Source organism: Cariama cristata, unplaced genomic scaffold (genome assembly GCF_000690535.1).
Source record: "Cariama cristata isolate BGI_N322 unplaced genomic scaffold, ASM69053v1 scaffold5095, whole genome shotgun sequence".
NCBI lineage: Eukaryota > Metazoa > Chordata > Aves > Cariamiformes > Cariamidae > Cariama > Cariama cristata.
Window position 1 is genome coordinate 7,177 of NW_009618030.1, and position 27,504 is coordinate 34,680.

Here is a 27,504-nt window from a genome sequence, read left to right on the forward strand (position 1 = left end):
TTCCTGAAAACTCTGTTGCTCTAGAAGATGTTATGCTGTGCTTTTAAAAAAAAAACAACAAAAAAAAAAAACCAAAACAAACAAAAAAACCACAACAAAACCTCAAATTGTAAATAGAAATAACTTTTAATATTCACTTTATGACAGTTAATAAAGATATTATTAAAATTCTGAATCTTTTTATGCAGGCTTCAGCAGATGGAGTGTTCAGGATCATACGTTTCTTTTCCAGTCCTGCTGTGCCCTGTATTATTTATCATCTTTTAACTGAGATAGGCTTTTTGGAAATATTGTGTTGTGTGGATGCAGGAAAGAAGACCTTGTTGAAATGCTCTTGAAACAGGCATCATGAAACGTAATTGTACACAGTAATAATTTGCTTTTGCTATTAACAAGATGTTATGTCTTGCATGTGAAAATTGGTAGGGACACAAGCAGAGATGCAGTATTTCATCAACTTTTAGTTCTGTTGCGCTGAAGTGCAGGGAGGGACGCTCCTATATGATTTCATTTATCTGAGAGCTGTAGTGAGATTGGGTCGTCCTGGATCATTGATTCTGAAAAGTGGACAGACATGCAGTTGAGAAAAATCTGCCTCCTATTCTGCACAAAACACCTGAAGCACCTGTCGCAAAGAGGCTGTATCTTAAAATGTACGGGGAAAATTGTAGTGCAGTCCCATGGAGTTAAGTAGGGTGTGAAACTTAATAAATGGCCAGTTTTGACCATAAAGACAAATCATAGGTTTTTCTTGTGCAGTTGTCCCTGTGGGGAAAATGGAATAATAATTATCAGTTGAGTTCAAGTTAATATTTATACAGCAGTTTGATAGGATGACAATTCAACTAGTTAGCTCTTGCTTGTTTTCGTTACAGGAATTGCAAAGCTCAGGAACAGGACGCTTTCTACTGGAACATGCTGCTCCCTTCTCTGCTTTTTTGACGGACAGCTTTGGGCGTCAGCACAACTACTTGCGAATTTCTTTGACTGAGAAATGCAACCTCAGATGTAAGTGTCTGCTTGCTTTCTTCCACAAAGCTTTTATGTGCTGTATTGTGCAAAGGCCAAGAGCTGAGTTAGGGTACTTGGTGCTGTGTTGGCCCTGTGCTGTTTCTTATCTTCATAAAGTATATAGTAAAGGATGGATAGAGACTGATTAGGGGCTGAGGGTGGGATGGGAAAGCAGGAGCAAGCCTAGGGATCTGCCAGAGACAGGTGGGAGTGACAGGTCTTTCATCAGACTTGGTGTGGTTTGGATAATGGTACTTGTGGATGTTTGTGTGCCATACCCAAAGTGTGTGATAAGCATGAGAGCTCATACCTATGCATTTCCACAATTACATCTGCAAAGTTTGTGGCAATGTCCCAGTGCTTGCCAGTTCAGTTTGGTGTCTCTTTTTGAATGCAGATTAGGCTGAAATAAGATCAGCTTTTCCTTCAAAGTGGATCGATTGTAATTTTGGGAACCATCAAATGAGTCTTGGGTTTTCTTCTGAAGGAAAACAGGAAATTGTTAGGAGATTGCTTGAAAGATTTGGTGTATGATCTTATCTGTATTTCAGAAAAGCAGAGTCGTTTGACATCCATTAAAGACAGTTGCACTTGGTGCATTTTGCCCATCAATATTAGATTAACTGCTGCTGGTTATTTTTCCCCATGTATTTCTGTATTATTTGTTTCAGGTCAGTATTGTATGCCAGAGGAAGGTGTTCAGCTGACCCCTAAATCAGAACTACTTACTGTTCAGGAGATAATCACCCTAGCCAGACTGTTTGTGAAAGAAGGTGTAGAGAAGATCCGACTGACAGGAGGAGAGCCACTTATCCGTCCTGATGTGGTTGATATTGTGGGTGAGTTCCCAATAAATACAGTGTGTTTCAAAGTGACTTGCTATATATTGATCCAAGAACTACGCCTATAACTATAGTAATACAGTCCAGCAACCTGAAGAAAGATTTTATATTAAATGACAGTGCTTTTTCACATCATTGTGAAATGCAAGGTACTTCCTTTCAGAAAACTTCCAGTTCTGCCCTCCTGCTTGGATTGAACTTAGGTCTCTTCATATTATAACAGCTGAACTTAGCGTTGTTTTCCTATTCAACATCTACTAGAATAGCTTGCAATAATGCAGCCTTGGGGTGAAAAATCAAGAATTGATGTGACCAGGCCTTCACTGGGGAGGAACAGTTGATACATGCTTACAAACAAAACAGGTTTTCTTTTGGATTTTTGGGGGTGTTTGATTTTTTTGTCTCCTTGATAACAGATGTCACTTGCTTGTCTGTGTTTAATAAGGAATGGTGGAAATGCGTATGTTTTTACTGTTATTGATGAAGACTATTACTTCAATGGAAGATAAATTACTGGGTTATTTTTAGAAATCTATCTCGATTGGTATTGTGTTGACTGACTGCCTTTTTTTTTTTTCTTGAGCCAGGTGCTTTTTTCTCTCTCCAAAGTCTCATATGTTATGGACACTACAATAGTTCTGTGTAGTGGCAAAGTATTAGATTAAGGCTATGTAGGTGAGTGCACTTTGGTGTATTGTAGGCAACTGAACTTGTCCATTTCTGCACATATGCTCTTATAAGTACTGAAGATAAGAAAGGGTTAATATGGAAGGTGAAGGTCTTGAAAGTAGAGTAGCTGCCTACTGATACACTGAGCTTTGGTGCAGAAAACAGCTGGTCTCTGCTCCTGCTCTTTGTTCAGGATTTGGAAGACCTTTATGGTCTTTTCTGAAGGAAACAGCAGAGCAGCGTAGTACATAGAACTGACCTGTTTATAACTGGAAAAGGTACGGCTAGAGTGAGCTGGCTGGGGTCTCCTTGAACCTTGATTGTGAGGAGTCCTGAAACTGCACAAACTTCATCTTTTTGGAACTCTAGAATACCATTCTCTAGGGCATTTTACCCATACACAACAGGTTATTTTTTTTATTTAGGACCGAGAGCGCTATGTGCCTTTCGAGAGACCTGTTTCTTTCGAGAAGGTATTCTCCATTTCTACTAATAATAGGTATCATTATTTTAGCTGGCTTTTGCCAGCCAAAAGGGGGGCAGATTTATAAAATATGTTGTATTTTAAAATACAATAAAGCTTTACAGCTCAGCATATAGTATTGGCATGAAAAATGAGTTGAAATCAACAACATCGTCAGTTCGGTGCAGAACTTTCTTTCCTAGTGTATGCACCTTTTTGATTTATCAGTGGTAGCTGATAGCTTTTTATACTCAACACAGCTACTCTGATGTTGAGGGTGTAAGTTGAGTAGCCAGGTCACTGCAAAATAATTAGCACATTGCTGCAATTCTGAAGTATTGATATTGGAAGGATAGAAAGCTTTTTTTTTTGTTTCACTGCAGTGATAGAATTCTCGAAGGTTTAGTTCTGTGGCTGAAAGAGGGAGACAGATCTTTTTGAACCACTGAGCTTTCATTATTCTGCCTGTGTTCTTGTTCACAGCTGATCTTTGACAGATTCATAGTGATTGTTTTAATGCATGACAAGAGAGTAGTGACTTGAGGTAAAGGTAATGGATGTTGAGTGTCCTGTTGCATTAGTTCATTCTGTTGTGAATTTGTATTAGCCTGGCTGTTGTTTTTCTAAGGCATATTGAATATTGGCAAATTAAGTCTATAAACACTTTCTGTCTTCTCAGGCTTTAGTGTTGCTCTATGGTGCAGAAGTTTGGCATCAAGATGAAAATCTCAAAACTAAATAGATCACATGTAACAACTGTGGGAAAACTCATTGAAGGAAAACAAGCCCAAAAATGTCTGCTGCAGAATTTGAGTTAGGTACATTTATTGAAGCCATTTTAGCACAATGTACTGGTTTGGGCTGGGATAGAGTTAATCTGGATTTCTAGATGGTTTACAGAAGCTGGCTACAGTATCTCAGGCACTGAATAGGGTTGAGATTTAAGTTAGTTTTGTTTTCAGCAAACCTATCTCTTAACCATAAATGGTCTGTGAAATACCAATAAAGCTCAAAAATATTAATGCTGAATTACTATTACCATATATTTCTAATACTCAATTTCAAACTTTTTTGTTGTTTCAGTGAACAAATGTGATTTGAAGCTACTGTAGGAGACCATGTTATTCAGACACCTGCTACAGTTCTTTAGATTATTTCAAATCTTTTAACGCATGCACATACATAAATTATGACTCAGCAACTAACACTTGCTGAAAGCTAAATCATGTCCTGGGGAGTGCTGAAAACAAGTTTGAGACTTCTGAAGCAACAGATAGTGGAATATAGAATTCATCTCCTTTGGGATACTCAAAATTTAAGTTAACACTGGATATAAACTGTGTGATAATTTTTTATTATTAATAGTCTGAGAAGTACACATCTCCACTGACAAAATCATTTTCCATGGAGTTGGGGATGGACGGTTGGATGACTTTTTATAGCAACATACACACTTCAAGAGTGAAGTGGTGCAGGGTAGACTTGTTAATTCATGTATTAGGAGATACACATACCTTTTCTGGACTCAGTCAGGAGAAGTGCAATTGAGGAAATATTGGAGGAGAGCATGTAAGAAACTTGTCTGTTTAAGAAGAGGCTCCTGATCCTAAAGGAAAAAGTGAATGTAAAAGGATTTACTTGATGGCTTAGGCCTGACATACAAGCTTTTGGCTTGATGCTGTTGAATTATAGCATCTGTTCTGTTTCCTTTTCTATTTGATAGTTTTATCAGTTGCCTTTGTTTGTGCTGATTGTTGCTAGAGCAGTGACGAAAGGTGGGCAAACAGACTTAATACAGGTACAAGGTGAGTTACAAAGTTATGAAACCTCTTTAATCTCTTCTGAATTTAGAAGTCAACAAGACAAGAAACCAAGCAACTGCGAATGTTCCACTTCTTAGCTTGCACAAATAAGACAGACTGTACTAACTGGTCCTTTTTAACTTGTTAAGTCTCCATCTCTAATTTCTCACAGTTAGCTTCTGTCTGATTTGTTATTACAGGTGGTTCCACATATTAGTGTATTTCCAGTGCCTCATCCTGTATCTCTTCCTGTCTGATGAGGAAGAAGATGCATTGATAACTGCTGCCTGCAGTAACTGACCTAATCAGCTAGTGCAATTTTTTTTTGATTTTTCCATTTTAAGCTGCATCATGGCTTTGGTTTTATGCATTTTACATTTCTAGCAATGAAGCCTGTATGGCAGCTAGTCTTTTTTTCTCTATTGTTAGGAGGTTGAGCATTTTGTGCATTCTGAGGCTAAATAAAAGTAGTAGTGTTCCTACGCTATCCTCTGGCTGCAGTGTGTATCCTGTGCTCTCACAAAGACTAGACTGCTAGTGGTAGCTAGTGTTAAATAGTCTTTGGCAAACTTGGGCCAACAGCACTCATCCTCTAGGAAGAGGTTATTCCTGGTCAGGGAGGAGGATTTTGAGAGGTGAATGGCAGAAAAATCAAGCTCTTAGTAAAATTGCTCTTTTGTTACAGCCTCAGGTTCCAAATGTCTTTATGGGTCTCTTAATCATGTTGCAAAATGCTGCTGCTGTAAACTTCAGCGTCTTTGGTGTGACCCGGCTTGTCCCATTCCAGAGTTTTGGGCTCAGCGTAGTGTGAATATTTTGAGAATAGCTGGGAAATGAGATAAAGCAGAAGTAAAACCCTTATCAACATGAACAAATAGAGGTAAAATAGGGAGGGAAGAAAAGACTATGAAATATTTGTGCTGTAATTAAAGCTGCCTCAAGACTAAGGGTTCTTCAAATATTTCTCAACTAATTAGGGTGGAGGCTATGAGAGAAAGGATGAAGGAAAATAAGAAAATTACTTTGCCATGGCTCTGCTTCTGCAAGTGGTTTACAAAAATTTTTTCCTATTTGTTATTGTACTGATAACCTGGGGTTTGAAAGCCTGCTCTCTGGAGATCTGGTATGCTGAGGATTTCTGCGTTTGGCTTATGAGGAGGCAGCTATTTTCTAAATCATCATCTCATGATATGAGCTGTTTCTTCTGTGGTTCTCTTTTGTTAGCCGTTTTTTGGTGTCTTGCGTAAGCCCTCTTCAATTGGCTGGGCTCCCACAGTGGGTAATGGAAATATTTCAGTTGTCAAGTGCAAGTGTTTTGTCCCTTGGATGTTGTTGCTTTGCATTGTCTACAATGGTCTAATATGCTGACCTTTTTCTGTTTAGTTTGGAGTATATGTGGTATGTCTTTCAGCAGTTTGAAGTCACTACTGCTGGCACCTACCTCTGGGTTAGAACTGGTTTTTGGTAAAGCATAATAGGATAAATGTTGCTAGGTAAATGCAGCTAGTTCAGGTGTCAACAGGTGGCTTGCTGCTTGTATTATGGCAGAACACAGAATTCAGTTTGCAAAGCTAGATTGACGAAAACAAGGCAAGCAAAATCAGGACTTCTTCCAACAATAAAGTAGCTATTTACTCTCAGAAATGGAGAACAAAATTAATGTGCATTCTCAGTGTTCTTTATAACCAATTTTGCTTGCAATAAACTACTCTTTCATACCTTTTGAAATGGATTTGTGTAAAAATGGGTCTCTAAAGCCAATACAGCTGGAAGAGGGCTGAAGTACTGAAGTGTCCATATTTTCCTCACACCTTCAGTGGTATTTTTTTGTTTCACAAATCTTTTAGGTTTCCTCTGTACTTTACAGTTGAATTACTTCTTTTAAACTGTTGGGGTTTTTTTTACTTTTTATTTTCCTAGGTCAACTGTACAAGCTGGAAGGGCTGAAAACCATTGCTGTCACAACCAATGGGATCAACTTAACCAGACTGCTGCCTCGACTGAAGGAGGCAGGACTGAATGCCATTAACATTAGCCTGGATACTTTGGTCCCAGCTAAATTTGAGTTCATTGTCCGGAGGAAAGGTACAGGCTTGTCTTCTAAGGCAACGGTGTTAATACTTGCAGTAACGTTGTGAGTTGTTTGGTATGTCTTTCACACTCAGTTACTTTGAGAGGGCAATCAATTGCTATCCTTCTGAGGGTAGGAAAAGTAGTCTATACTAGCGTATTTGATAGTGACTCTTTTTCCTTCTTTCTACAACCCTTAGGCAGGTAGAGCCCGTTTAGTTGGAGCTGGTGGAGTAGAAGATGCTCAACTTGCTACAGTCAATAGGAATGTGACTACAGCTGCTAGTAACTGGCTGATTACTGCTTAGTCATGGATAGCAAGAGGACTCTTCAAATCTTGTTTTGGTCTTGAGTGCTACTCTTTAGTACTGTTCAAAAAACAGATGTTCCCGCTATAGCAGCCGCGGACTAAGATGCCATAAGAACTGAACTTCTTATTACGAATAGCGGCAATTTCTGGAAGTTATCTTTGGGTCATGCTATCAGTGGTCTCACTTGTGATTAGTGATGTTCCCTACCTCCATTACTTTTTAATAGGAATAAACATAAACCATGCCTGAGGTCATTTGAGAAGGGCTGCTAACTTAGTAACTTCTCTCCGTTTGAGATAGTAATTCCCAACAAAGCTTCAAAAATGCTTGGATGTGCCCGGTGTTACAGATTCTTGTTTAAATGAATCCTAAAGCTCATCATGAAGTTCAGCTTTATGGTTGGGCTTCCTTCCAACCCAAAATTGATTTGATCTTGTATCATTCTATTTCTGTCCAGTGATGTAACTGGCAGTCTGTGACCGGCTAATTGCGACAAAAGCTCCAAGTAGCCACTAGATGGTGCAAAAACGTAAGGTAAATGTGGGGCAGGGGCTCGGAAGTCTGGGGTGCTGTGAGAAGTAGCTTCAACATTTGCATCACTCCGCTGTCAAACTGAAGTTCTGCTGGCAGGTACAGAAGGGTGTCCTTGTCTACAGTCTCTCTGGAATCACTTCTTCAGGTTTCTACGTGATAGGGTAGAAATCTGTTCCTGTCACAAATCTGACTGGAGCATTATCCTCCCAGCATAGGCTATTGCATTAATCTGGTTGTGTCATGGCACAGTTGGCTCCCAGAGATGTATCTGGGAGTATCTAATCACAAGAAGGTGTTGACTGTGCTCTTTCCTTCTGCTCTCTGCATTTGAATCTTACCGTGTTTGTGGCATTCACTGAAACAAGCCCTTCCTTTGCTACTGAAGGGGCAAACCTGATCCTGCAGCTTTCTGAATTATATGTCCACAGCTCTTCATATCTGATTGGAAGCTGTTAGGAATGTGCTGCTTATAAAGTAAACTAAAAGTTATTGGGGGATGAGGGTCATTTTTATTTATATAAATGCTCTCTTCCCCTCTTCCCGTTTTAAAGAAAAAAAAGTCCGTAACCACAAAGGGAGAAATTGCTCAGCTGAATAGCATAGAGAATGAACAGGGAAGTTTCTGTGATTTGGTTTTTTTAAGGAGGAGAATAAAGTCTCCAAATCATAGATAATTTTTTTTTTAAGTGCAGATCAGGTAAAAATGGCAACACTGAGTTGTTTTTTTTTCTTTTGTTAAGGACTGAAATTATGTAAAAATACTTTTTTTTTTTAATTGTTTTTGAGGGTTTTTGTATTTAATAGGAGATTTCCAAGTATGGAATGAGCAGAGAATAAAGTGCCTGCCCTGCTGTGCTACCCTGTCTCCTGTGGCAGTTCCAGAGGCGACAAGATATAGCTCTATTAAGGTGAGAGGGATTGCTGGTCTTAGACTCCTGCAGGCTGGTAACTTCTGTGGAAAGTAAAGATGGCATCTGATTATGGAGCTAACCAGGAACTCAAGAAACTTGGAATCAATTTTTCTGCTCCTCTGGAAACTCATTCTAGGGTTTTAAGAAAAGGCTGGAATTTTGTATCTTTGGTGCAGGTGGCCTGCATTATACCTGCTTTCATTCCCATGTGGTTGGGATAGAGGGAATGACTGTGAGATGATCAGAGATTTCACTGATGTATGGAAGCACATTAGAGGACCATAATATTTCTACTTCTCCACATCTACCACATTCTAAGGGAGGAACAAATGAAAAGTACTTTCTTGCAAGTAGCCAGTCTAATCTGTTTCACAGCATGTCCATTCTTTTTTGTTCAGTACAAGGAAAATGAGATAATACTGTACTGTAATTGAATCATTAAACATTGGCTTGAAGCCGCCTTCTTGTAAGGATTAAATGTTGGGAGGTGTTGTCACACATAGGATTGTTCCAGGTGTGTCTAAGGTTCTCTGCTTTAAAGTTGGCTAAAGTTATGATTTCAGAAGTCTAAAATGATGAAAATATTGAAATTTTTCACTGGGTGTAAGAGGACAGGGGTTGTTATTTTGAAATGTCAAACAAAAACTTAGAGAACTTCTGATCCTCGACAATATTTCCTGACACAATGACATATATTAATTTCTGCTGTAATATTTTGAAATGTTTTGGTTTTATCCTTTTTGTTGTTCCATTACCACACAAGGACTTTGATCTAGGAGGGATGTTTCACTAAGTATGGCAATGAACTCCTAACAGCTTTCCATAAAGAAAGAAGAGAAAACAGTTAACATCAAAATACGAAATGCAGTTACAGATTTTTTTTTTTTTTTTACTGTAACAAACTTTTATTTTAAATAATCACCACGTCCCGAAAATCTTTTAGTGGAAACAAGCTCATAGTTGTTGTTAATCAGAATAGCTCTACTTTTTTTCTGTTTGTAGAGATTTTTGATAGCTGTTCTAAACCACACTCTTGTGCTACTGTAGCAGGAGGTAAGAGGCAGAACTGGGAAGGGCACTGAGTTAGATGCGTGGCAAGCTGTAATCCTGTTCCATGTCTCCACAGCGAGCTAAGCCCAAGCATGCGGCGAGTATTCAAACACACAGTTTTTGATCTGCTGCTTGCTAGTGATTGCTTCCTGGCCTCTTTAGTTAAGCTCAGTTTCACCTTTCTGCAATCCTGAAGTCTCACATAAGATTTTCTGAGCTGTTGCAGAGCTTTTTGATCCCATTCATGGCTCTGGGATGTGCTTACAGCAGTGTATCATTACCTCTGTTGCCACATTCAGCCTGCAGACTTAATTAGAATGAGATCTACCACTGGTGCTGCGAACTTCTTGGGCATATGCAAAACAAGTAGGTGGTGAAGGAGAAGGGTGACAACTCGTAACTTCAAACAGTTGCTTGCAAGAGTTATTCACTGTCTTCTCCTTGCTCTTCACCTCTCTTTTTGCAGCCAAGATGAGCATTAGGACCAGCTTATAAAGCGGTTAGCATCTTCTGCTTTCCTGTGTCCATGCTTTATAAATCCTTTACCAGCCAGAAAGCAATGAAATGAAAGTTTTCTGCATCTCCTTATTTTCTGATCTTGGACACATCGAATATAAAGTATGCACAGAATATTATTGAGTTATTGCTTATTTCTGGTAAAGCACCTACAGATTAGTGAAGGTATGATCTCTTCACTAGAGAATCTGAGTTTCCACTAGATCAGAGATAGGGAAAGGAGGGTGATGGACCTACACGGAAAAACATATGACTAGGAACAGCACAGGGATTGTCAACAGAAACTTCTGGAGGACACTGCCCTTTTGTTAGCATATGTAAAGTATTTGCTGTTGAAGACTACAGGTTTGGAAGAAGAAGCTCAGTTTCATGCAGTGTTTGGCCTCTCATACCTGAGTTTAGGGTGCAGATCAGGAAGGGAACTTAGTCTAGTACCTGACAGGATAGGGGAGACATTCGCAAACACGGTGCTACCAGCTGAGCACACCCGCTCACCAGAAATGTGTATCCAGAGCTCAGTAGCTTGCTGTCTCATTCTTGCTACTATCACCTTGTTTCTCTGCCAGCTGGTGAGCGTGGCAGTGAAGAAATAATATGTCAAATCTAAAACTGGTATCTTGATGAAAGATCTTAACTTTGTTTAAAGTTGACAGAAGGTTTGGTTTAAATGAGATGATTAAGAGGCTTTCCTAAAGACCTTTGGAATTCCAAAATTGCATTGTTGCTTTATTTTTCTTCCAAATTTAAGAGGTGCATGTAGGGGTGAAGATACTTGCCCTAAATTAACTGTATTTCTGTGTCTGGGAGCAGCTGACAAGTGTTAGGTCACACTAAATGGCAGGGTGAGGCTGCGCACTTCATTCCTTGAAGTCACTGCAGTTTTTGACATCCTTCATTTGTTTTCAAGGGTCAAAGGCCAATTGAATTGCTTTCCTAAATGCTCTAATCATCCCCCCACGTTGTGCTCACCAATTTCACATGTTTAGTCTTAAAAATGATGATCCTGTAAATGCTGCATGTGATCTTCAGACTAATGGATAGTTGGTAGCTTTGGGAAGCCAATTACATCTGTTGCCAGGGATGAACAGGGAATCAAGGGGCTTTTGTTTATTCCTAACTCCACTCCCTTCCACATGCACTTTAGAAAGATCCTTTTAAAATTCACTTAGCAACACTGCTGTCTGACTCAGAACAGTGAGATTCTGCCATTTTAGCAAGGACATATGTGCCAGCATTATCAAATAAACATTAATTATTATTCTTTCTTCATTGCATCTGGAGGCAGTTCACAAATGCTTTCCTCTCTCTTTAAGAAGAATGTAACACAAGACAAAGCTGACATATGAGGAAGTGAACAATCATATGCTAATGATACATGGATGTCCAAAGATGCAGAAAAGCTTACCAGTATTTTTGACTACCCAAATACCAGTTAAAAAATTGATCTCAGTGACTTGACCACAGTAACATTGGCAACCTTTGCAGGGCATGCGGAGGGGGTGTAGAACTGAAGTCTCTTTGCAGCTCTTCTTACTTGCGGACCTGTCTGCTGAATCAGATTGGGTTTTACTTGTCATCTTTTTGTCTTAATAACCTCCTTTTGCATTCTGTTTTTAAACAAGAAAAATAAATTTTTTTTTTTTTTTCTATCTTAGGCTTTCACAAGGTAATGGAAGGAATCCACAAAGCCACTGAACTTGGCTACCGTCCTGTTAAGGTAAAGCCAGTGTTTACTTACTCTGAAACTGTTGCATTTTACCATAAACTGTGACAAAAGATACAGCTCATCTGATCAGGAATTTATTATCCCCTCTCCCCCTGTGAATAATTTTTGGTAAAACTGAAGAAAAATTTTAGTAGATTGAAGATCACATCAAGAGGTAATGGTGGAAATTCATATAATCTCCTTGCGGAGCTGAGGGTGCAGGTTCATCCTCCCCATAGCCTATCTATTGCCTAGCTTCAGGCTACAGGGTGGTCCTGCTCTGTACTTGCCTCTTTCTATCCCCTCGATTGATTTGGCGCTCGTCTGATCCAGCTGTGAACTTGACCAAGGGAGTTAACAGGCAGAAAACTACCCTGCAGAAATACATTCATTTTCTCCTGGTTTATCTCCTTCAGCGGCTTACAGCAGCCTCTGCTGAGTGCCAGTAAGAGAGAGGGAAAGGGAGTCCTCCTTTGGGAGTGCAGGTAGACCAACTTAGCTGTACCAAGAAACTTCACTCTAACTCAGCTGTTTGCAGTTCTGCAGCTGTGGTTCCCTTCAGTTTCACTAGTGCTTTGGAAGATGTATTATGTGTAACTGGTTTAGGTTATAGAGCTATGAAAAACACTTGAAATTAAATTAGGTTTTAGGCTTTCCTGAAAGAGCTTAAGAATCGTGATGCGTAATGCTCAGACATACAAGTCTGCCTTGCTAACAGGGAGTATTTTAGCAACTGCACAGCTATCTGTTGTTCTTCAGATAAAGCACAGAGGACCTGGGGCTCCGATGTAAATATTGTTTATGAGGAGTGTGTGGAAAAGTCAGTTTTAACCTCTCTTTCGAAGAAGGCAGAGCAGTTATCCTGCAGCCTATGGTTATGGAGTGTACTGTGAACACTTCCTGGTCAGGGGAATTTGCCTATGATCTGCCATAAAGAGTGCTATAGAAGGTACCCTGCCTGTACTTTTACAGAAGCCATACAAGGTAGGACTGGGGAGTGGAGTAGTTATTTTAGACAGTAAAAACTGCCATACTTTAGATGGGTAAGACCTAACAAACAGGGTTTGTTACCTAGCTTTTAACAGTTTTCCATTTAGCAAGGCAACTTTAGCTACCTTGGATGCAAAAACTTACAGGCAAGTTTGGCATAAGTGATCATCTATACCATTGCAATCCTGCCAACTTCTCTCATCATCTTTTCTTTCAAAAAAAAAAAAAAAAGTTCTTTCTATCTACCTTGCCTTCTGCAAGGACTATGAAACCTTGTGTAAGAGGGGAAAAAAGTCATACTCTGCTCACTAATTTCAGGTGTCTCCTTTTCCTGCAGGTGAACTGTGTAGTGATGCGAGGCTTTAATGAGGATGAGCTGCTGGGCTTTGTGGATTTCACAAAAGATCTGCCCCTTGATGTGCGATTCATAGAATATATGCCCTTTGATGGTAAGCAGTTCTGCTTTGAGTTTCTTCACGGCGTGGAGTGTGCCGTGGGCATAGGGGAACCTGGATGGTGGTTATTCACCCCATGGGCTTGTCTCTGGAAATTTTGGTGAGCTCTTTTTGGGAATTAGGAATTGCCTTAAGTTTTATGTTGGTTTTTTTTCAGCTTTTCTGTCTTCCCTGGATAAGCTGGAGAAGGATTAGGAGCAGGATTAGTTGGGGCTGGGACACCTACAGGGAAAACTGAAATTTGTGGAGAATGTAAAGGTGGTTCTCTGATAATTAAAAAAAATAAAATTCACAGTCTAAAGTGATGCTGGTTTTGTTAATTCTAGGTAATAAGTGGAACTTCAAGAAGATGGTGAGCTACAAAGAAATGCTTGATACAATTAAACAGCGATGGCCTGAATTGGAGAAATTGCCTTGTGAAACTTCCAGCACAGCCAAGGTGGGGTTAGACAAAGAACGTGTGAAATGTGCCCCCATTCTTTCCCTGCCCTAAATCCCCAAATTCTTCCAAGTTCAGCATTCCTATTTCATAAGCAAAGCAAAAAATACTTAGTGTAATAACTCTTGGGATTTTGGTCAAGCTGCCTGCATATGGTTTGACTCTTATTAAACACTGGTCATAGTCTTTACCTCTAGAAATACAATGTGTTTATTAGATGCCTCAGATATAAAGAATGCCAGGCTTGTATCCTGTATTTACAGCTTTTGAACCTTTTGTCAGTCTATGTTTGTCTATGACTGCACATTAACAAGCCTGATGAAACAGTTGTTTAATGAAATAACAGGATTGCTTTAGAGTGTGCAGTGTCACATGGGGGATTTCTAGCCTACATGAATCTATGGCTCATGGCAGCCTAAATAAGAACATGCCTACTGGCATCACCTGTCAGTTGATAACTACAAGAGCAAATATTTAACAAGTTTGTGAATTTCCAGGAACAGGGCAGAATAGACTGGAACCCCGACAAAGCTGATTTTGCTTTTTTTTTTTCTCTCGTGTGACCTTAGAACCAAAGAAAATCTGTCTGAATATCTTCTGGTCTTTGAATGAGTGGAGCTTTAAAAATGAGGAGTCAAATATAGATCCTTCTTTTTTTCTCCTCTGCATTTCTTTAGAGTTATAAGGTGCCACATTTCCAGGGACAAATCAGTTTTATCACCTCCATGTCTGAGCACTTCTGTGGATCCTGCAATCGGCTGAGGATAACAGCAGATGGGAACCTAAAGGTGGGTAGTGAAACATGATTCTCTTTGCTTTCATGCAGCAAAAGTAGTGTTGAAATTCATCCATTAAAAATAGCTGAGATGTAAAGTAGGATGGAAAGATGCATAATTATTACCAGCTAACTCCTCTTTATCTATCCTGTATGTGTTCTTGTTCAAGCTTGTTGGGCTGTTAGGGAGATGTTACATCACCTTTTTTTGGTTTCTCTGTTTTGCTAAAATAGTTGACTTCAGTTACAAAGCATGGTTGCAAGGCCAGTAAATATAAACATTTATTTTAATCTTTGATTCAAAATCGTCTTAAACATGTGACAAGCAGATGATTTCCCATTAAAAAAGGCTCCAAGCAGCTGTGAGGACTTGGCTTTTGTGTTCCACAAGGATCCTGTCTTGTTTCACCAAACATCTTCTTGCAACTCTTCTCCTTCAAGAGCAGCCTGTACATTTGCTCAACGGCTGTAGAAAGGGGAGGGATAACAATTTCCTGCCACGTTGAAACTGGCAGTTTCTGGGGGAAAATTAAAGTTTTCAATTAAAAATTGGCGCTTACACATTGTCACCTGATATTGACAACAGCTGTGCTGCTGTCTAATGACCAAGGCAGCCTGAAGGCCCAGGGAGTTTAGGTTACATAAATGTCCCAGGCTGTCTCTGTGTACATGAAGAGACATCAAGAAAACAATCTCCATAAACGTTTCCTTTCTTCAGTAGCGTAGGCCTCTTCAAAACTCTTACTAGGTTAGTATGAAATACTTGTAAAAGCCATCTATTTTATTCTTTCTCATTTCTCCTCCTTTTTTTTCCATGGGTTGGCTGCAGGTGTGCCTTTTTGGGAATTCAGAAGTGTCCTTGAGAGATCACCTACGGTCGGGTGCCTCAGAGGAGGAGTTGGTTCAAATCATTGGAGCAGCAGTGGGCAGAAAAAAGAAACAGCATGCTGGTATGTTTGTTGTACCTGAGAAATAACAGCAGTGACTAGGGAAGACAGTATCATGGTACTGCTGTGGGATGCATTGACTTGCCAGGAGAAAGAAAGAAAAGCTTCTTGAATGAAGGAAGCTGCATTAACTAAAGAAAGAATTTTCCCATCTGATAAGAGTATTATCTGGTAGAAAGATGGTAACATACCAGTCCTGCAGTTACTCTAAAATTTGGATGGCAGTTTCGAGTCTTCTACCCTTCCACATCAGCTAGAATCCAGACCATCTAAAAGTCTTTCAGACTGAGTTTTGTCTTCAAAGAGACGCAAATAGCCACTGCTTATGATAACAACAGCAAAGCATAAAGCTAAGCAAAAATTGATGGTGTTGTACTGGATCCCTTTTTTCTTAAAATTACTTTACTGTAAAATAAGTACTAAAGCTAAATTGAGCTGTCGGTCCAACTACTACATTAACTTGTTTCTAGAAGTGACAAATCTCTTTTTGAGTATGTGGAAATTTGTAGCCACTCATCTAGTGTTCTGCGTAAGATCATGACACAAGGTCCATGATGATGCAGTCATATCCTCAGGCTGTATTAGTCTTTTCTGAATTTATATTGATATAAACTGCATTTCGGTCACATCTGAACCTAACCGTATTTTCATAATCTGGCTGCAGCTAAGAATGCTGACATCTTGTGTGTGAATTGGCTTCATGATCGTGGAATAATCTCCCTTTACACTAAAAATATGCTTTGGCCCTTTTGTTCTCTTGCAGATTCTGCCAGATCACTAACAGTTGGTTTTGCCTTTTTTTCATGATATGTAAAATAAATTTAAAAGAAGCTTTTAAATCTAAGTGTAGACTGACTTGGACCCAGATAAAATAGTGCCTTGTAAACATAAGGGAAGGGGTAGAGGGATTGGTTCCTTTTCTTTTAGACCATTCATTTCTGAATTTCTGATTTGGGGAAGGGGTAGGGGGCAGGACAAGTGTGTTTTCCCCTCTAGTAAAGGCATTTTGCCATCAGCAACATTTACCTGACATTGTCTTTCTTCTTCCAATTGGTGTTAATCCCAGTATTGCCCTTGGGGCCTTCTGTGATTGGATTTCTTTGAACTGGAACACTGTTAACAGCTTATGCGTAGAACTCATGCAGTTAAATGCTATTATTAAGAAACAAGATAGTCCCAAGTTGTTTGAATTCTGTAGTAGGTAGGCTGTAATTCAAATTTTGGAAAGCTTTCTGGGGAAGGGTTATATAGTGTGATAGACCCATCCAGCTGCTGCTGGATGCTTGGAGACTGTGGCAGCTATGGTTTTAAATATTACCATGCTCGCTTCCCCCTCCTCCAGCTCCCTCGGTCTTCATTGAGCTGTGGTTTTCCTAGCATGCAGGTTGCACTGTGAAGAGCAAAAAAACCTAAATATTTTAAGCAGATACATGACTTAAAACCTAAAAAGCTAGGATTTTTATGTGTTCTTTATTTTATTTCTAGGCATGTTTAACATTTCCCAGATGAAAAACCGGCCAATGATCCTGATTGGTGGGTGACAAATCAGTACGTAATAAACATGCAATGATTTTGTTTGGTTTTTGTCTTTGGGGGAGCAGAGTGGATTTGGCTTTTAAGTCTAGCTTGTGTTTAGTTCTGGCTTAAGTTTAGGCAAAGAAATGAGTTTCTCAAAAGGTAGTTGTGGTTAACATTGCTGAAGTGGAAGAGGAGGAAAGGTTTAATGTCCCTGCCAAACCTTATCCAGTCTTCTGACTCGCAGCACTGTGTTTGTTTTCTCTAATTTTGAAAGATCATTACATTTTCCAAAGGGATTGCTAGCTTTCCTATCTTATTTCCTGCTTCCTTTGTATTTAATAAGTATGTTATAGTAAATTATAGGGCAGTTTGGGGTGAGTTTTATGAAATGGACCAGATTGCCATATAAACATAAAGGATGCAAGATAGACTTTTATCCCTGGATTAAGAAATTGAACTTTGCTTGTAATATGTAGAGCCAGTAACCTGACAGAAATGCAAGTTTTCCCACCTCACTACTTCTTTACTTCAGAATCTGAAACTTGAGGCTTCATTCTTTTGAAATGTCCTCTTATTGCTGCAAAGTCTCAGAGCATAACTGTGAAAACTTTAGCATCTGGTATCTGACCAGCCATATGGACCATGAGCCTTTCTTCTCCTTGTGTCTAGTGAAGATGTTTGCTAACCCTTCTGCTTGAAGCTCTGTTCATGAGTGATGTGGCACTGCTGGGGTTCTCTTACTGCTTTTTCATATTTCCTTCAGTGTGGTTTTATGTCCTCCGTGCCTATGTTTCCCTGTTTTGTAAGATAGCTGTCTTCCCAAATAGCGCTTTTCTTCCGTTAATTGGAAGTTGTTCCACTGTTTCTTATCAACAAGGGGAAAAAAAAAATGCAGCAAAGATGGAAGAGATGAGCGTTACATTTCAGACCCGAACTCCTATCCTCCCATTGATGCTCTGGAGTGGGTTAGCTGCTCTGCACAGCTTTTAAAACAGGTACCCTGGGGGAGGGTAACATGCATTAATTTGCAGGTCTTTGCTACAAGTGATATAACTGCTCTGTTTTTAAACCAAGTACCTAGTGCTTGTATGTCTGTTGCCTTTATTAGGAAATAGGATCTATAGAGGTCTTTTAACATAGGTTTTTCACTGGGAATATTTTTCACTTGATGCCCACCTTTACAGGGTCATCATTTTCCATGTTGAGTTTTCAAGTGAATGGATTCAGTGGCACAAGATTGTCTCTCTCAGTTTGCTTTTGCTGTTTTGTATTTGGCCACTGCTGCATCATGTTCCAGGAAGAGGGGAAAGAGGACCCTTTGTTTAGAGTGTGTAGTAAGTTGCTGCACGAGGAAATGTTTTCTGGGCATTTTTTTTAAGATGAAAAATACTATGTTAAACTCTTGACAGCTCACTGGGACCTACATAATTTTTCAAAATGCCTTTGAAAGAATCCTTACACTCCAAGGTTAGCATCCATAGCAATGCTTGTATGTCTACAGATCAGACCCACCCCATTTCCTTTTGAAAAGTGCTTTTTGTCTGACATACCATAATAGAGGCAGCCTGTCCAGGTCCTCCCTGAGCTGTTCCATGTCCCTTTGAGACTAACTGCTGGCAGTCACTGCACCAGTGGAGAGGCTGGAGATGAGTGGAGACTATCCCACTGTGACACATGAGGAGTCATTAGGCGATTTCCTAATTGCGTTTTGAATTACTTACAAACTTCAAATAATGCTGGCGTGCAAGCAGTCAGTGAGGATGTGTGTGGAATTAATTTAATGAAACTTAATGAATGCTGTGGAAATCACTAATTGGTTTTGCTAGTCCCAGTAAACCAAACCTGGCTTCTTCCCTGCACTGCTGTTGTCTGATCCTTTGCTGTATGGTTTGTATCCTATTTCCCTTAATCAAAATACTCCTTTTGGCAGGTTGTTCTCCTCACGGGTTCATTTCAGTTATGGGAATTTCCTCCTTAAATTAAGTATCTCCTGCTTTCTTTCCCCCCACCCCTCCCCAAGATTGTGCTAGTTGGAAGCTAACACAAACTTCCTGAATGAAAAAAAAGGAGAGGCAGTTTGGCAGATGATTTCATCCGTGGTATATATAGTGCTGTAGAAAAACATTTTTTTTTTTTTGTAGGTATATGAGCAATTTGGGTGAAGATAGAGATGGCTAGGTACAACTTGAAGAAAATATAGGTTGTTAGGAAAAGCAAAGATGCTTTACACGCATTACTGTCTGTTGCTGTCTTTTTACTTACCACTCTACTTGAGCAAACGGTACTCCTCTTCCTTCCTCCCATGCATGTGTGTTTACCCTGTGGAAGTAAGTACTTGTCTATCTTTGCAGTCCCGCTTCTCCTGAAGACAAGACACCTTGCTAGGGATTTAGCTTCAGCTTTAAAGCTAATCAAGGAATCAAGAAGAACAGAGTACTTTGAGTTCCTGGACTTTAAAAAGAATATTCAGGTTCAGCCCCACTGTTTAAAGGGAGAGGGAAAGAAAGGAGGAATAAGCACAATTTTCTGTGCTTTTCTAAAGCAGAGCAATGTTGCACTTAACACACTTATGTCCATTTAATCTCGTTCCTGTGAGGGTAAGCACATTACTGCTAAACTTGCAGGAATCTTAATTTTAGTGGCTAGGCCATTAGCTGTAGATCATAAAGGGCCTTTGCCCAAATTTAGGTTATTGTAGTGATTTAAAAAAATATTGTGAAGTCTATATGCTTGATTTAAGCTTTAGTAATGGGCACTTTCAGATCAATGTTTGGAGGATAGTCTGGATGAAAAAGGCGCCAAGTGCATCAGTGTTGTTATAGCAGAGGCTGGGACTAACAAGGAAGAGATTGATTGGTTTTGGTTTTTAAAAAAAAGGGGGGGGGGGCACAACCAATGCCTTGCCCACACCCTGTCTGTTGTTGTCATGTGGACAGGCCGAGGTGGCACCTGTGGGTCTGGGCAGCAGAGAGCTCAGCCAGGGGCAGAGGGGCCAGGAAGCTGCTTTGATTCACCTGTGGGCAGTCTGAAAACTCATGAGTAAGGGTTTTCCCTGCATACCAGAGCTACCAAAGGAGGTTATTGAGCAAAACCCAATTCCAAGCTTCTTAAAGCAGAGCAAAGAGGGCAGGAGCTCTAGAAAAAGAGAAACATGCTTATCAATGAGGCTATTAAACTAGGGCTTAGCCACTTACCTCTATACTGCTTTCTCTTTACTTACAAAACAGATCACTTCTTTTATGTGAATAAGACTCCTTCTGTCTTGACACTTGGCATTTAGCCCTGTGCAAATGCCAAAACCAAGGGATTAAATGGTGAAAAGGGGCAGGAGGGCTTACTACCTCTCTGCCAGCTGGGAGCTCTGCCAGCTCAACTTGGAGCCTACTTCTGAGTAGACTTAAAAAAAAATAAATCTATCTGTCAATGAGGGGAGCGTGGTTTTTCCAGTGCAGTCATTAGCGTGGTAAGAGCTGGCAGTAGTAAGTGAGATTCCCATCACAGAGCCACCCTCTGAGCTCACAGACAGGGCAGTTGCGGATGCGGTGCTTCTGGGCCCTGCGGTCCTCAAGTGCTGGCGTGACCCTTCCCTGCAGAAGGAGATGAAAGCAGGACGCACAGCAACCTCTGCTGGGAGGAAGGTGTTTGGAAAGGTAGAGTTGAGAATCTGAGTGCAAGAATTTCCTATTAACCCTGCCAGGCTTTTAAAAAAAGACTGGTACTGGGACAAACTGAAATGGATGCTGAGGTGCTGGGGCTTGCTTTTCTTCAGAACTGATGTTCCTATAAGCTTTCTTGGCTGCTGTTTCTCAAGAAGTATTGATACCTTTTGAAAACAAGTCAATTCTCATCAGGGACCTTGGAATAAGTGTTTTGGGGTTTCTAATAATAAACCAGCAAATGCAGGGAACTGGTGAGAGAACAGAAAGAGCTTGAGGAGGGAAGTGAATGTTCACAGGCTTATTGAGGCTTTTGCAATACAGAAGGTCCTAAGCAGCGCTCTGACGGGGTTCTCAGCTACTGCAGATTTAGCTTAGCTTTTCAGTTAGTAAGATGTATTCTGATGTTACCTCTTTCTTTTTTTTCCCCACCCACCTAGAGCCTGCATTGATGCCATTCCCACTATGCCAAGATGCCCTACAGAATCCCCCAAATTTGAAACAGTGGGGCCAAACATTTAGCCATTGGCTGACTTTGAGAGCAAGTTTACCCAAACAAATGGGAAAAGCATTAATGAAAAATAAGCTTACAGGACAACTTTTCCTGCCAGGATCTCACCCAGAGCAACAGTGGCACATAAGGACTGGAATTCTACAAACCCAGCTCAGAGGCTGCTGTGTCTTCCAGAAGGACCCAAGCTCCATGTTTGACACAAAGTGCCTTGAGGCTTCTGCTGTTGGCCAAGTTTCTGTGGACTGTCAGCCCAAAGAGGCAAGTTCAGGATCTGAATTCTGTACCAGGGATTCAAGATCTTGCACCAAGGTACCTCATGCCTCTGACAACTTGACCCACACTGATGAGGAAGGACGGGCCACGATGGTTGATGTTGGAGGGAAGCCAGATTCAAGAAGAAATGCTGTTGCTGGTGCTGTAGTCCGCCTGGGTGAGAAGGCATTTGGGATGGTGAGGCAGAACCAGGTGAAGAAAGGGGACGTGCTGGCAGTAGCCCAGATTGCAGGAATCCAGGGAGCCAAGCTGACCAGCCAGTTGATCCCGTTGTGTCACAACATCCCCCTCAACCATGTTGAGGTCTCTCTGAGCCTCGATGAGGCCAGATACGCAGTGGTGATTCGCAGCTCCTGTCAGAGCTGGGGGAGGACAGGCGTGGAGATGGAAGCTCTAACAGCTGCCAGCCTGGCTGCCCTGACTGTGTATGACATGTGCAAAGCAGTTACTCATGACATCGTGATCGAAGAGGTGAAGTTGCTTAGTAAGACAGGTGGACAGAGGGGAGACTTCTCAAGGATCTAGATCATATCCAGACACCTCCAGGTGACCAGTGCTCACCCTCAGCCTCTTACAGAACTACTTTTGCTCAGCTGGTAGGCTTGGACACCTCAGCAGGTATGCCATACAACCCCCTACGACTCCAGTTTTCCCTTACCCCGTCAGCTTACTGCTGGGTGAACAGTGGAACCACTCATCCCTGTTGTTAACCACGCATGGTTTTTAGAGGACAGACTTCTCCATTCTGCCAATACCTTCATTTCAGTGTCCTCACAGTGAACTTGAGCAAAGATTCCTAGTTATACCACAGAGGTGTTTGGGTTTTCTTCCTTCTTGCTGTGGAATATTCACAGCTGCTGTCATCACACCATGCAACTGTGAGCTCTGGAAATGAAGCAAGTGCTGAAAGTGCTGTTATTTGGCAACTATTTCTAAGTCAAGGATTAAGATTTCAGAATTGTGTCTGTCTCCCTGACCTCCTTAGTTGAATTTAGAAGGTGACAGTGAGAATAACACAGCCCAGGAACCTTACCATACAGCAGAGATTGTAATGGTGGAACAGCCAGGGTCAGAGGAGCTGCTCCCATCCCTCACACTGCTACTGCTTCCCTTACAGGCAAGTGGGAAGTATCCACAGATCTGTTTCAAAAGAAAAAAAAAAAAAAAGAAAGATGGCAGCTGCCCAGTTCTCTGCCTTGAGTGCTCTGTAAAACATGATGTAGAAACAGAGGATTTCTGGGTTTGGAAGAATTATTTTGCTGATCTGAAAGATACCTTTTACAATGTTAGAAGAATGTTCCAGCATTTAGACCTTAGCACTCAAATACGTTGAGGCCCTGGGTCTGCAGCCTTAAGGGCTTCAGTATGCCATGCACAGAAGTAGGTGTTGGCTCTCCCCGACTTCACAAACAGATGTCGCACCAAGGCCCAGAAGACTCCCCGTGCAGCTCCTAGTAACCAGCAACCTGCATAGTCCTGACAGATAAAACAAACTTTTAAGACTAGTAGCGACTTGGAAGAGTAAGGTAGTTGCTGTTGCCTCGGGCAGAGTATTGTCCTGCATGTTTCTCTAATTTGCTTTCATGAAGTCCTCTAGCCTCAGGGCACTTAAGTGTCCCCGTAAAGGTACCAGTGGCCACTGTCATGTAGCATTAAATAACTTTGATAATTGACTATCCCAGATAAGAAATTGCTCAATATTGTTGTTAATACTGATGGATCCTTTTCAAATGTTAATTTAAATGCTCTAAAGAGGGTGTTTTCAACATTGATTTACTTGTTTTCTAGTGCTTATGGCTAATGTGAAGTTGTATATAATTCAGGATGCTCCCTTTCCATACGCACAGAGAGTTCAAGACAGCTCTAATACTGTCAGAGAGGCTACTGAAAAAGCATCTCAAAGTTTGCAAACAACTGCTTCTCATAAATATAGAAATAAGGTTGAATGACTGAGCGTCAGTAAAGCACACACCACACTGTCACGCACATCCTGCTCACTTAAACTAAGCACAGGTTCCAAGATGAGGCGATAGTTTTTACTACAAATCCTTTACAAATTTCATACACTACTACCACAGAGCATACTTTTTCCATTGCAGGTGAATTAATTTGATTCTTTAATTCATTGTCACTGTGAGATAAGAGACGATGACATACATAGCAGCTACAGCTGAAAGAGGAAGGAGCCTGGAAAGCTTGGTGCCCGATTCGTACAACTACATTCAATGTTACAGTCCCCCTTCCTTCGATATCGCTGACCTGTCTGTAAGTTAATAGCAGGGGCACTCCCGCTCCTTCCCAGGAGCGTACCCTGCGCTGCCATACTGAGCACCAACAACTCCCCCCGACCCTGCAAATACAAGAGACTGCGTTCACCTGTGGAGCTGCTGTGCCAATAGCGCAAAAGTTTCCTTAGCTCAGTGTGGAAACAAATTGCCAGGAAGAGAAAGCGCGTGTGTAACCGTCTGAGTTCACTGATTTACACAAGCACTTCCCTCCTCCCACCACGCACAACACACCCTGCCCTCCCTGCCTTCACCCAGTCTCGAGCTAGTTTTGAAAACTAAAAGGAAACTAGACATACTCAGTAGTAATAAAACGATGCTTTGAAGCATAGGATTCTTTGGCTTCCGAGAAGTTTGCTGCCATGCTGTAACGCTCACACAGAGGCCTCGAGGCCACGAAAGGGACTGCAGAGCACACGCACGGCTGCCACGCACACCTGATGACTTACGCACATTTCACTTTCTTGGGTTGAGAGTGGCTGGAAGCTTTGGGCACACAGACTTTGGTGCCGTTTTATGCTCGTGTTATATTATCAAGTCTTGAAACTATGCACATTTATAGATAATGAACCAAGCATGAGTCAGCAGAACATTTTGCAAGAGAAATGAGCTGATAGCACTGTGTGTTTCAGTGGTGCTGGGTGGGCAACGGTGTAATATATGTTGATGAACTGACTACTTTTTGGAGGCTTGCCTTTTTTTTGTCCACTGCATTTTTAATAAATACTAGTTGTCATGGAGTATGTTTTGCATTACTTTGAATACTCTTTTTATTCAGTCAAAGGAATATCTATGTTTTAATCCACAGGCTTGTATGAACTGTTAACTCAGGACAAGCAACAAGACAGACTTCATAAGTTGCAATGATTAGTCAGCAGTTAGCAAGGGATCAGTCACAATAACTTATTACTATAAAGAATCTATTATTTCTTTCTCTTGTTGAGTGAAACTCATCTCTATCTGGCTGTTCGTACACTGAATAATCCTGTAGGCTTAGCATCATAATTTATCACCTCTCATCGTTATCCCAGTTTCTCCCACGTGCCCGTTCCGAGTCAGGGGCTGTGTGTGACAGCACTGCTTTGTATTGCAGAGCAACATAAGGACCTGGCGCCTCCAGAGCTCTCCGTTAGTCCGAGGGACTGGGCACTGAAACTGAGGTCCGGGGAAGTGCCTGTCTAGAAGTCCATCCCTCCTGAATCAGGAATAAGTGTAAGGGAAATTCCCCTTCTGATCCAGCTGAGCTTCCAGGAAAGCTCTCCCCTCTTGTGCTATCAAGAAAGCCTGTTCCTACCTGAGGACGTTCAGGCAATGGAGCTGTTTGCTGTAACCAGCCACAGAGCAAGTGCTCTGCAAGAGGGCAGAGAGCGCAGCTGTACTGCCAGAGGGGCTCCCACTGTCTCCAGGTACAGCCCTGGGATGACAGCACAAAGCTTTGCGTCCTTTCTCTAGGAGCTGCTTCCTAATTTGGAACCAAGTTTTTGAAGATTTACCAAAAGAAACAGCGCAAAGCACCGCACCCACCACCTCCTTCTCCTGAAGGATGCCGTAAGAACACAAGGCAAACCTCTAACACCGTGTGCTGAACCCAACACGAATACAAATATTGCAGATGGTGGCAGCCCCCACAACGCATGCACAGTCCAGCTTTGGCCTGCTGGAAGCTCTCACTTGTCCCAGCTAACGTCCCCTTTGTGCGTTACCATCCGTTCACTGCTCATCCAGCCTGCGTCTCTTGTGGCAGCTCGGCCGGCTTTTCTTCACGGCCACATCCTGAGGGTACCTACCCCACCCGCAACCTGCCCTGCAAAAACTTGGATGCAGCAGATGAAGGCGAAGCCAGCAGAAGCTGGTCACCAAGTAATCTCACTGAGTATTCTCTCGCATGTCAGAGAGAGCAGCGCTTTCGGAAAGTGCTGGGGGAAGAGGAGTGGGGCATAGAGGGAAGACACGGCCTGAAGTACCTTGGGAAGGGACCTCCTTCTGAATGGGAACCACTTGAGACCAGACTCTAAAAACAACAACAGCTGAGCACTGAGAAGGGGAATGAATTTTTTAGCTATTCTAAGCCATTGGTGACCTGTAGTAATTCTCTGTAAGTCAGTCACTGACGTTACTCAGCTTTACATGGGATTTGACTGAACAGGATCTGGCCCTTCGTCCCAGCCCTTCCTTGGCCCTTTGCTAGTTTACAGCTCCTTCTGACTGCCGCGGCAGCAGTTGTGCAGGCAAGTAACAGCTTAAACATGGCTGTAACGTCATGTGTGCCTTGGCCAGGACACAGGACTGCTAATTAGTTAAATGGAAACAGAGTTCACTCCCCTCCACTTACTAGAGCCTTGCTCCAAGAGAAGCTTAGCATTTCAGGGAACCTACAAACAGTTGGAGGAGTTGCTGTTGGCAGTGGGCTGACTGGGTTTTCATTTTTTTATTTTTGAGACTATAAGTTAAAGCCTCAACTTAGGTCTCAAAACCAGTGGTTTTGAGGAGCGCTCCAAAGCCATGATGATGGCAGGGAAGCCCCTGGCACGTCCGGCACAGCCCCCAGAAAGGCACAGGGTGGAGCGGCTGAATCGTTTTTCAGAGGCTGGGCCTGAAGGGCTTTGGGCAAGGTCAGCGCACCCTGTCATAAGAGTAGATTCTCATTTTGGTCACAAGAAGCTTAAACAGTGGTAGCCGACACAAATCCAGCTCTCTCTACCTTCCCCTCTCCCTCCACGCTACCAGTGCAATGTTTAGAAAGCTTTCAGTTTAGCATCTCTAGTTTTGTACTTAACCTGTTTGCTCCTTTGGGGAGCAAAGGGTACCCAAAATAATAGTTGTGAAGTGCAGCTGAGTGCAAGTTCACTGGAAGGGATGGGTGCCCCAAGACACTGCTGAGTTTTGCTCTGAGCAGAGCAGCACGACAAACCCAGCATTGCTCAGCTTCACACGCACAACCTGACGCAATGGCACGGCCGTGCCCATCAGGGATGCTGCCTCCTGTCCCTGGCTCTCCAAGGCGTCATCCACACAACACTTGCTCCATGGAGCAAAGCTTCACACTTCATTATTACTTAAGGCTTGCTTCCAGAACCCCAAATTAGCAACAGTATTAGAGAGACAATTGCTTCATCAATAGCTCCATCAACAGGGAGAGCACAAGGCTTATCCTCAGATTCTGGAGAGCCCACTCATAACCAGAAACTCTCAGTACTACTGAGCTGTTCCTGCACAGATTTAGTCTTAAAAATAAATGCAACAGAAACTCTTTTCTATACCTGTGATATTTCCAGGGTGCACAGCTGAAAGGACACAAGGCCAGCAAAAGCAGAGTTTCTAGTTGTGATGTCAAGGGCAGCTTGGCTGCAGCGTGACGGGAGTGACAGGAGGCGGGGGAGGAAAAGGAGGAGACAGCAGGAGGGTCGGGCAACTGTAAAGTTGCATTAATATTATGCTTGGAAAATGACACATGCCATCAGATACACAGCCCCTCCATTAGTAGTGCCCTAGGCCCGTCACCGGCTGGTGCACGTTGCGGCAAAACTCCATCAACATCAGCAGAGCTGTGCAGCCTCGCAGGCAGAGACCTGGGCGGTAGCATCTGCTCCTGCGGGGCTGGGAGAGGGGGTTTCAGCTGCACAGCTCTGGTCTGCCATTACTGCCACTTGCCAAGGCCTTAACGAACTCCCGTTTCATTAACGGGGCCATTTCGGCACTCGAGGCTGCCCAAGAGCGGAGTTCCAGCGAGGCTGGAATTGCAGCTGCGCCCTCCCTGCATCCCCTCCC

The 27,504-nt window shown here is 41.9% G+C and overlaps 1 protein-coding gene across 1 annotated transcript; it reads left to right on the forward strand.

Moving 5' to 3' along the window:
• Positions 1 to 902: 902 nt before the first annotated feature.
• MOCS1 (molybdenum cofactor synthesis 1) lies at positions 903 to 21,976 on the forward strand. The gene is made up of 10 exons (XM_009700694.1): positions 903 to 1,008; positions 1,683 to 1,850; positions 6,708 to 6,872; positions 11,835 to 11,896; positions 13,212 to 13,323; positions 13,656 to 13,768; positions 14,446 to 14,556; positions 15,373 to 15,493; positions 16,976 to 17,023; positions 21,105 to 21,976. Exons 2-10 carry the CDS (start codon positions 1,694 to 1,696, stop codon positions 21,974 to 21,976), a joined length of 1,761 nt encoding a protein of 586 aa, XP_009698996.1. The 5' UTR covers positions 903 to 1,008; positions 1,683 to 1,693.
• The last annotated feature ends 5,528 nt before the right edge of the window (positions 21,977 to 27,504 follow it).

What these genes read in the sequence shown, in the direction of transcription:
- MOCS1 (XM_009700694.1), top strand. Translation starts at nt 1,694, where the DNA reads ATGCCAGAGGAAGGTGTTCAGCTGACCCCTAAATCAGAACTACTTACT. An exon ending in CAGCAGATGGGAACCTAAAG is followed by an intron (nt 14,557 to 15,372) that starts GTGGGTAGTGAA and finishes GGTTGGCTGCAG; the next exon opens with GTGTGCCTTTTTGGGAATTC. An exon ending in AAAAAAGAAACAGCATGCTG is followed by an intron (nt 15,494 to 16,975) that starts GTATGTTTGTTG and finishes TTTTATTTCTAG; the next exon opens with GCATGTTTAACATTTCCCAG.